General features: G+C 52.5%; 1 protein-coding gene across 2 annotated transcripts; it reads left to right on the top strand.

Moving 5' to 3' along the window:
• The first annotated feature begins 2,011 nt into the window (after positions 1–2,011).
• prpf3 (PRP3 pre-mRNA processing factor 3 homolog (yeast)) lies at positions 2,012–10,118 on the top strand. 2 transcript variants are annotated; one of them, XM_076970578.1, is made up of 17 exons: positions 2,012–2,186; positions 2,523–2,678; positions 2,772–2,902; positions 3,000–3,155; positions 3,330–3,416; positions 4,011–4,297; positions 4,381–4,499; positions 5,533–5,720; positions 5,829–5,995; positions 6,111–6,193; positions 6,300–6,443; positions 6,555–6,654; positions 7,268–7,381; positions 8,355–8,473; positions 8,604–8,681; positions 9,000–9,058; positions 9,204–10,118. In XM_076970578.1, exons 2-17 carry the CDS (start codon positions 2,534–2,536, stop codon positions 9,351–9,353), a joined length of 2,127 nt encoding a protein of 708 aa, XP_076826693.1. In that variant the 5' UTR covers positions 2,012–2,186; positions 2,523–2,533; the 3' UTR covers positions 9,354–10,118. The 2 variants fall into 2 exon arrangements, with proteins under 2 accessions (XP_076826693.1, XP_076826694.1); XM_076970579.1 differs by lacking the exon at positions 2,012–2,186 and adding an exon at positions 2,208–2,422.
• Positions 10,119–10,512: the final 394 nt, after the last annotated feature.

The following is a 10,512-nucleotide window of genomic DNA, read 5'->3' as shown; positions in this document are numbered from 1 at the left end:
TATTTACAGTTGCTTGTGTGTGTTGGTTGGTTTAGTCATAGTACACAAGTTACCATCTTCAGGTGTGGCAATTGTTTCAGTTATAATAACACTATCTGTTAAGGTAGTCTGGCCTGGTTGTTGGCTGCATGTGCAGTTAAAGAGCTGTTTTGCTGCATTCATGTATTCTGTACTGCCTACACCCCATCGGTATCACTGTTAATAAACCTCGGTAAAACATGCTAGTGCAGCTTTTACGTATTTGTTTGTCAATTATCGAATATTCAGTACAGTAAGGCCCCTCTGGAGAAATGTTTGTCAACATCCCACACTGCCAAAGATGCAGATTGTGCAAAGGAGCCTCTGAGCCAAACCAGCAGCTCAGAGCAGGACGTGAGACGCTGCCTCAGGAAGCCCACACTGAGACGGTGTGTCAGGAATGAGACAGACATCCACAAGTCCTGTTACCTGGAAGAACGATTCTTATTGAGTGTCAAAGCATCTCCTCTGTCCACATTCCCTATAAAACAAACAAAAAACCCCAGTAGAGAATCCACATAAACGCACACACACATCGGAAATGAACCAGTGTTGCTCTTGAGAGGTGTGGGGGCCTCTGTGTGGTGCCTGGACAACATTAGCGCAGGTGACCTCTGCTCTGCATTTTAAATCACCATTACATTGTTAGATATGTCACATGTCAGCAGGACAGGGAATGTGAGGCACCACAGGTTCTGTGTACAGAGTCCATGCAAATAGAGAATCCTTCAATTTCACACTCCATGTACACTCCACATGTGCACAGACACACACTCTCACACACAATGACTTAGCTGTGTTAACACGACGTACACGTGTGCATAAATTCACACATTCTAGTGCACGTCAACACTTGAGTTGGCATATGAAGGTGTGTGCGCACACACACGCACCGTGGCGATAGTGTGGAGACGCTGGTGAACACTCGGGCTGGGCGGAGGGTCCTGGGAGGCAGTGGTGATGGGGTAGGGTGTGCACCTGTGAAGTTCTGCCCAGCCACCACAAAACCCTGATCCATTCTGTCCCTACCATGCACACAGAGAGGAAGATGGAGAGAGGAGGGGTGAGAGAGAGAGAGAGAGAGAGAGAGAGAGAGAGAGAGAGAGAGAGAGAGAGAAACGGAGAGAGTGAGTAAAAGCAAATGTTGTAAATTATTGAGCCGATAGCGGAGAATACATGTGGGTTTTTACATCACGGGGAGAGCAGGCGTACGGGGGCTGGTACAGTCGAGCAGAGGAGGAACTGAAACGGGCTGGACTGGTAATACAAACACTCAAACACTGCGTAGTGTGTCTGTACCGGAGGGGGGGGGGGGGATTTCGCACCAGGAGTGTCAAATCGGGCAGAATGGGGAGCCATCGCCCCGGGGCACTGCACGCCTGTTCATAGCACCGCTGCCCCCTCATGACCCACATCAGAGGAACACGGAAGATGAATGCACAGAGGAATAATTGCTTCATCTCAGGTGCTTCCATGCACTGTTGAAATCTATTGAAAGTCGTGGGGTGTCTTTAGTAGGACAGTAAGAACCAGGATTTATTCATAAAGGTCTCACTTACAAGGACTCTGTGGAGTTCTGTAGCACATGACTGCAGACTAGTGGGCGATTTATGAAATGACAGCTACACAATGCGTTTAGTGCATGCTACAATACCTGTGTGGAAAACACAAAACAAGGGATAACCTTTCCTTTGAATGCCAAATGCGCGATTTTGGTACGCAAGAAGTAGCCCTATGTTTCTTTTTTTTTTCAAAAATTACGAGTGTGAACGTGATTTCAGAAGAGACAGTGGTGGCACAGCTCAATCACACACTGCATCGTTATCAGTTACATGTCAGCATACAAGATCTGTTTCGGCATACTATGAATTTTGAATAACTAAAATTGAAACAAACAAACAAACTTAAGAAACAGACATGCCGACGGGTCTGTTTCTCACAGACCGCGGCGCCGAGCCGCTAGGTGGAATCAGCACGTGTTGTGTTGGACGGAAGAAGTTTGGCGTTTCCGCTTCCGGCTGCCCAACGTCTTCTCAACGCCGTGGGATTGTGGAAGTTACTGGAATTGTGCAGTTTTTAATCCCATAATAGTGTTTGTCGCTGAAGAGGCGCAGCAGGCTCGAAAGAACCGCTTTAGTCCGGCGCCAGACAGCAGAAGTGGACCGTTTGTAAGTCCCTGTACTCCTACACGGCCCCGGCAGGTAGCGTGAGGATTAGCGGCTAAGCTAACTAGCCGAGTAGCTAACGGCTCTCGAGCTCAGTCGGGTCAGCCGAGGCGTCCTCGCGCCGCCGCTCGCGCGCTCATCTTAGCTCGCGCGCTCAGCTCCGCTCGCGCGGCTGCTAGCTCCGCTGCTAACAGTGTGACTAGTGTAGCCGGGTCGTTTCACTGAGGTATCAGCCTGAGGTAGTTTGGCGTGTTTACACACACACACACACACACACACACACACACACACACACACTCTGTTGTTGACGGAGCCGTGCCCCCCGTGTGGTGCCCACAGCTCTCCCCGGCATGTCGCTGCCCAAGCGGGAGGTGGAGGAGCTGCGGCCCTGGGTGGAGCGGACGGTGAAGAAGGTTCTGGGCTTCTCGGAGCCCACGGTGGTGACGGCGGCGCTGCACTGCGTGGGGAAGGGCCTGGACAAGAGGAAGACCACAGGTAGGACCCCTGACGTGTGGACGGGTCCGTTCGGGTGTGTTCGGGTGTAAACTGTGTTTAAATGGCCGTGTGGTTCCTGCGTGTCCGTGTCAGATCAGCTCAGGCCCTTCCTGGACGATTCGGCCAGCGGCTTCGTGGAGCGGCTCTTCGAGGCTCTTGAGGAAAGCCGGATCTCGCGTGGGAACAAGGGAGCAGGAGAGAAGAACCGCAAACGAGACCTCAAGGTAAGTCCTCGCCCAGAAGTGTCTCGCGTAACCAGCAGTACCCATCGCTGGGTTTCAAAGTCCTAGAGTCTCGGTCAACCCCCTCTCTCTCTCTCAGGATGTGTTTGGAGACGAACTGGAGACACCCAAGGACGGGGACGTTGGAGAACTGGCTGCGAAGAAGAAGCGGGTGCCTCGCTTTGAGGAGGTTGAGGAGCCAGAGGTTCTTCCCGGACCTCCAGCCGAGAGCCCGGGCATGCTCACCAAGATGCAGGTAACCCACCTGCACGCACGGGCGCTCACGCGGTGCGATTCCCCAGCGCTCGGCAGGACCGTCGAGCGGGGCCGCGCGACACGCTCCGGCGTCCACGCGCTTCTCCGTAGTTCACGCTCCAGACCGACCGATGTGTTCGGAGCCTCACCTGGTTTCTACGGTTTCTGTCTGCAGATAAAGCAGATGATGGAAGCAGCGACACGGCAGATCGAGGAGAGAAAAAAACAGCTCAGCTTCGTTGCCCCGGTGCCCGCACCTCAGGTGAGACACACACACACACACACACACACACACACACTGTACCTTTGTGCATTCATACCTGCTGGTCAGAAATGGAGAGAGCGCTCAGGTGGTTTGCGGTGCGCCGGCACATTTGTGAAAGCCTCTTCTCACTTATCTCCAGGTGTCTTTTTGATCTTGTTATTGTTATTATTTTTGGTGGTACTGATGTGGGTTACAGTCCACTCTCTGGCCCCGGCGTGATGCCTCAGGTCTGTTCCTCCACCTCCGTGGGAGTAGGTGGTGCAGAACCCAGCGCAGCATGACTTCATTTTGTTCCTGCCAGTCGTTCCTCATCGTCCACACGTGCGGGGACGTGTGGACATTTGAGACCCGAAGCCTTTTCGGCGTTAGTGGACGTTCTCGTATTCTGCTAGCTAAAGCAGAACGTCCTGCGGTTTTCCTGCTCACGTGTCTGCGCCCGTCTGGACTGTGATCGTGTTCCTGGGATCTCTGAGTTTGGGGGTCACGACCTCTAGTCCTCAGCTCTTGGTATTTCTCATGTTTTCTGTCCGTTTTGTGTGTCCGAGTTGACTGTAACTCTTAGTTTCTGTCCCCGCCCACATTCTCCTCCAGCCCAGACTGCCTCTGGCTCCGCCCCAGCCGGAGTCTCCCACCCCCCGGGCGCTCCTCCCCCTCCCCAGTGGTGCGGCCGGTCTGGGCTCCAGCAGGCCCATCGCCCCGTCGCAGGCCGCCAGCTTCATGAACGACGCCATCGAGAAGGCGCGCAAGGCGGCTGAGCTCCAGGCCAAGATCCAGTCCACCCTGGCCATGAAGCCCGGCATCCTGGGCCCCGTGGGCAACACCGGCCCCCACAACCTGGTGGCCCTGGCAAACCTCCACGCCATGGGCATCGCACCGCCGTGAGTGTGCTGCCGTCACACACACACACTCACACACCCGCCTGCTTTGAGCTGTACGTGATTGTCTGAGGTGTGTGTTGCAGTAAAGTGGAGGCTCGCGAAATCACAAAGCCCACGCCCCTCATCCTGGACGAACTGGGCCGAACCGTCGACGCCAGCGGCAAAGAAGTGGAGCTCACACACCGCATGCCCACTTTAAAAGGTCTCACCCACCCACCCACACACACACACACACACCACACTCTCACATACACACACACTCACACACACCACACTCTCTCACACACACACACACTCACACACACCACACTCTCTCACACACACACACACTCACACACACCACACTCTCTCACACACACACACACACACACCACACTCTCACACACACACACACACTCTCACACACACACACACACACACACTCACACACACCACACTCTCACATACTCACACACCACACACTCACACACACCACACTCTCACATACACACACACACCACACTCTCACATACTCACACACACACACACCACACACACCACACTCTCACACACACACACACACACACACACACACACTCTCTCTCTCTCTCTCTCTCTCTCACATACATACACACACTCACACACACCACACTCTCACACACACCACACTCTCACACACACCACACTCTCACACACACCACACTCTCACACACACCACACTCTCACACACACACACACACACACACACACACACACACACACACACACACACACACACACACACACACACACACACACACACACACACACACTCTCACACACACACACACACACACACTCTCACACTCTCACACACACACACTCTCACACACACACACTCTCACATACACACACACACACACACACTCTCACACACACACACTCTCACACACACACACTCTCACACACACACACTCACACACACACACTCTCACACACACACACTCTCACACACACACACATACACACACACATACACACACACACACACACACACACTCACATACACACACACACTCTCACATACACACACACACACACTCTCACACACACACTCTCACACACACACTCTCACACACACACACACACACACACACACACACATACACACACACACATATACACACACACACACACACAGATCCTGCCTGTGCCCCAAGTGTTTGACCAGCTCTAACCCCGTGTGTGTGTGTGTGTGTGTGTGTGTGTGTGTCCAGCTAACATCAGGGCGGTGAAGAGGGAGCAGTTCCGGCAGCAGCTGAAGGAGAAGCCGAGCGAAGACCTGGAGTCCACCTCCTACTTCGACCCGCGCATGTCCATCCCGCCGCCCCAGAGAGCGCGCAAGGGCTTCCGCTTCCACGAGAAGGGCCGCTTTGAGAAGATCGCCCAGCGCATACGCACCAAGGTACGAACCCCCCGCACCGTCACCCAGGGAGGTCGCAGCTGCCGGTGACCTCCTTCCTCATCCCCTCCTCCTTTCTTTCTTTCTCTCTCCTCCACCTCCCACTCTCAGGCGCAGCTGGAGAGGTTACAGATGGAGATCGCCCAGGCTGCCAAGAAGACGGGCATCCAGGCCTCCACCAAGCTGGCGCTGATCGCCCCCAAGAAGGAGCTGGGGGGGGGCGAGGCGCCCTCCATTGAGTGGTGGGACTCCTACGTCCTCCCCTTCGGCCTCGAGATGTGAGCAGCGCGCGCACCGTCGCTCGGCCACACACCCCCACATACACACTCACACACCCCCACGCCCGTGTCTCCCGGGCCCCGCCACACTAAGATCTCCGTCTCTGCTTTTCAGCTGTGAACAGACGGTGTTCGACGACTTGGAGTTCCATGGCGTGACTAATTTGGTGGAGCACCCGGCTCAAATGGCTCCCCCAGGTACCTGCGCAGCGCCCTCGTCCGTCGTGCCGGGCCCCCCGAGGCCGAGCGGCCCCGTTACGGTGGCGGTTTGAACCCTCTTAACCCCCCCTCTCCCCCGACCCAGTGGACCCGGACAAGCCGGTGACGCTGGGCGTGTACCTGACCCAGAAGGAGCGGAAGAAGCTACGGAGGCAGACGAGGCGCGAGGGGCAGAAGGAGGTGCAGGAGAAGGTGCGGCTGGGCCTCATGCCCCCGCCCGAGCCTAAAGGTGACCTTTCCCGCGACCTTTCCCAAGCTTGTAAATTGCATGTAATGGTTGATGTTCCTGTCATGCTAGCTGCTGGTACTCAGAGATATATGTGTGTGTGTGTGTGTGTAGTGCGTATCTCTAACCTGATGCGTGTGCTGGGAACGGATGCTGTGCAGGATCCCACAAAGGTGGAGGCTCATGTCCGAGCACAGATGGCCAAACGACAGAAGTGAGCAAACCGCACACACTCCTGCAGCTCAAACCGCACACACTCCTGCAGCTCAAACCGCACACACTCCTGCAGCTCAAACCACACACGCTCCTGCAGCTCAAACCACACACGCTCCTGCAGCTCAAACCGCACACGCTCCTGCAGCTCAAACCGCACACGCTCCTGCAGCTCAAACCACACACGCTCCTGCAGCTCAAACCGCACACGCTCCTGCAGCTCAAACCGCACACGCTCCTGCAGCTCAAACCGCACACGCTCCTGCAGCTCAAACCGCACACGCTCCTGCAGCTCAAACCGCACACGCTCCTGCAGCTCAAACCGCACACGCTCCTGCAGCTCAAACCACACACGCTCCTGCAGCTCAAACCGCACACGCTCCTGCAGCTCAAACCACACACGCTCCTGCAGCTCAAACCACACACGCTCCTGCAGCTCAAACCGCACACGCTCCTGCAGCTCAAACCGCACACGCTCCTGCAGCTCAAACCGCACACGCTCCTGCAGCTCGAACCGCACACATGGTGTGTGTGAGTACTCACTGTAAGTGCTTAAGAGAAAGTGTGTGTGTGTGTGTGTGTGTGTGTGTGTGTGTGTGTGTGTGTGTGTGTAGGGCCCACGAAGAGGCGAACGCAGCCCGTAAGCTCACAGCAGAACAGAGGAAAGAGAAGAAGGTTAAGAAACTAAGAGAGGATCTGAGTCAAGGAGTCCACATCGCAGTCTACAGGTGACACACACACACGCACACATTTATCCACATTTATGAGTGTGTAACCGACAGTGTTGGGAACGTTACTTTAAAAAAGTAATTGGTTATAGTTACTCACTACTTGTTCAAAAAAGTAACTGAGTTAGTAACTGAATTACTCTATAATAAAAGTAACTCGTTACTCGTTTATTGCACATCCACAGACCAGTGCAGGACAAAATCCTTTAAAATCTCAAATCTTTGGGAAAAAAAAAAAAAAGCAATAGTAAACAGTTACACTATATAAAGTGCATTTACATCTATCAAATTAAATTAAATTCTCTCAACCTGAGACAACTGGTTTTTTCACAACAGAAGTAAATGTAACAATAAAACCTCTATTCTTAAATAAATCAAATACCCAGTCTGGTAGACATTCAGGAACTTCAAGTATTTTCTTAAATAATGTTTATATCGCCACCTTGAAAATGCTAGTTTTTCCTCTTCTCCGTTTGTGTCGTGTGCTTCGGCACGAGTGTAACAACACTGGCTCTGATTGGCTACCATAACGCTGCCTTAGCCAATCCCTTACTGACTTGTTAAGTTAAACAGGTGTTACACAGAGAACTGTGACCTATCGAGATCTGTTACTCCTCACTAGCCTGGACAGCGGTCCGCTCGGATTAGTATATCAATATATAGTAACGCACCGCTTTTAATGACCAGTAACGTCAACGGCGTTGTAACGACAGGAAAAGTAATTAATTATATTATCCCGTTACTGACAAAATGATGCCGTTACCTAACGGCGTTATTCGCAACACTGGTAACCGAGCTACATAGCTACCTCGGTGCAGTGTGACGCTCTGTCAGGTCTTTAATGAAGTGATGTGGTATTGGTGCATGTGCACGTTGGTGAGTTTCGTTCGGGCCACGCTACTCGTCTCGAGAGTTCTGACCCTCCACCATGTGCCTCCATCTCCCTGACACCACCTCTCACTCCCTTCCCCAGAATTCGAAACCTGCATAACCCGGCCAAGAAGTTCAAGGTGGAGGCCAACGCGAGCCAACTGTACCTGACGGGCACGGTGGTGCTGCACAAAGACGTCAACATCGTGGTGGTGGAGGGAGGTGAGTGGAGGAGGGGTGGAGTCGGTCCTGCGCTCCAGCCTGCAGTTCTCACACTAAAACTACATTTCCCTGCCCTGAAACTGTGTGTGTCTGTGTTGTGTGTCTGTCTGTGTGTGTGTGTGTCATCTAGGACCCAAATCCCAGAAGAAGTTCAAGAAGCTGATGCTACACCGGATCAAGTGGGAGGAGCAGAACTCCAAGAGAGACGGTGGGAGCTGCAAGACCGTCGGAGCGACCGCGTTAGCCACGCTTTAGTTAGCCACGCTTTAGTTAGCACATTTCTCTGGAGCTTGAGATGAAGCATTAAAGTTTTGAAAAACAATTTTTAAAAAAAGTATTAATTGTGCATCCCGTGACATTCTAAACCGAGAGGCTTTGGCACACGGGAGTGTAGCTCAGTGTGTAGCGTGTTCTCCTCCTCTTCAGTCATGACATCACCTCCACCTCGCGTTGGTTTGTTGACTTGTGGTACTGCCAGTCTAACGGACATGACCTCTAACCTTTGACCCCTGTCCCTCCTTACCAGAGGTGGAAGGCTCGGATGAAGAGGCGGCAAAGAACAATAAGTGCACGCTGGTGTGGGAGGTGAGCATCTGGGGCCCCGCCCCTATTCCCGCCCCCGTCTCCACCCGGGCTGACCCCTAATTCAGTGTACCGGCCCACGTGCTTTAACCACTAATTCTATACAAACGTGAACGATTGCTCCTGTGGTTTTCCTCCTGCCCCACAGGGCACGGCGAAGGAGCGGAGCTTCGGCGAGGTGAAGTTCAAGCAGTGTCCCACGGAGAACATGGCCCGAGAGCACTTCAGGAAGCACGGCACCGAGCACTACTGGGACCTCGCCCTCAGCCAGAGCGTCCTGGAGACCGCCGATGACTGAGGGCGGGGTCGGGGACGTGGGGGCGGAGCTGACCTGGCGGGGGTCGAGGCCTTACAGCACAGTCTGCAGACCACCAATCCACTGACGCAGAGATGGAGGGTGTGTGTGTGTGTGTGTGTGTGTGTGTGTGGGTGAGAGTGAATGAGACAGGCAGTGAGTGAAGTATGTGGAAATGACTGGTGTGCCATACTGTGTAATAAAACAGGTCAAGCTTCAGGGAACTGGACTTGGGCTTTAGGCGAACACATGTCAGCAGTTGTGTGTGTTTGCATCTCTTATAAGGTTCATCATTTTAGAGCGTAAGGCTGTAATGGCACAGCGTTGCCACCAGGTGTCAGTGGTGCACAGCTTTCCTCCGGCGTCCCAGCTGTGGTCCCTGATGCTGGACTGTAGCACCACTCTGATCCAGGGGTGTTGGATCGCCGTCACGTGCCACCCTGGTGGCAAACGTGGCCAGAGAGGTCACACTGCAGACCGGTGGCTTTGGGTTTGACCCGTGCAAAACGCCTCTGGGTTTTCAGGGGCAGAACGAACAGTTTCCTTCATTTGTGAACGGCCCAAAGCCGGGTCGTGATTTTTTTTGTTGAGCTAATCTTCAAGGTATACCAACTCCCTCACCCCGTTTTTCTCATCTTTTTTTCCTTTTTTCTTTTCTTTTTTTTTTTTTTTAAATAAGTGAATGCTATGCTTCCAAATGCAGGCTTCTTTAGATGTGTAGAAAATCTGTCAACTGTGTACACAAATTAAAGCATTTGGGAGAAAACACCCTTTTGCAAATGTGTTGATTTCTTTTTTCAAAGCCCATTTTGACTTCATGCAAGACAGCAGAAGAAATTGTAAAATATTGGGAATTTGTGTAAAGTCTAAAAATGGCAGGCATTGTTGATTTAATGTGTTATCTTTGAGTATGTTTGATTTTAAGTTCTTCACGTGTTTGATCACATTGGCCACACATTAACAGATAAAACTGCATGGGGATTAAACATCCTTATTGTGATTTAATGTCTAGAAAAATTTATGAAAACTCTAAAATCAGAAGAGGTGTTTCCTGTTACTGTGAGGACGGTACTCGTGTCTATTAAACAAGCTTATAGCACAGCTGACATAACTACAATAACTACAGTGTGTTAGAGATGAACGTGACGAACAGACCAGGGTG

This window comes from Brachyhypopomus gauderio, chromosome 13, assembly GCF_052324685.1.
Source record: "Brachyhypopomus gauderio isolate BG-103 chromosome 13, BGAUD_0.2, whole genome shotgun sequence".
In the NCBI taxonomy this organism is placed as follows: domain Eukaryota; kingdom Metazoa; phylum Chordata; class Actinopteri; order Gymnotiformes; family Hypopomidae; genus Brachyhypopomus; species Brachyhypopomus gauderio.
Note: the sequence above shows the minus strand (reverse complement) of the source record. Positions and strands in the feature narration are given on the sequence as shown.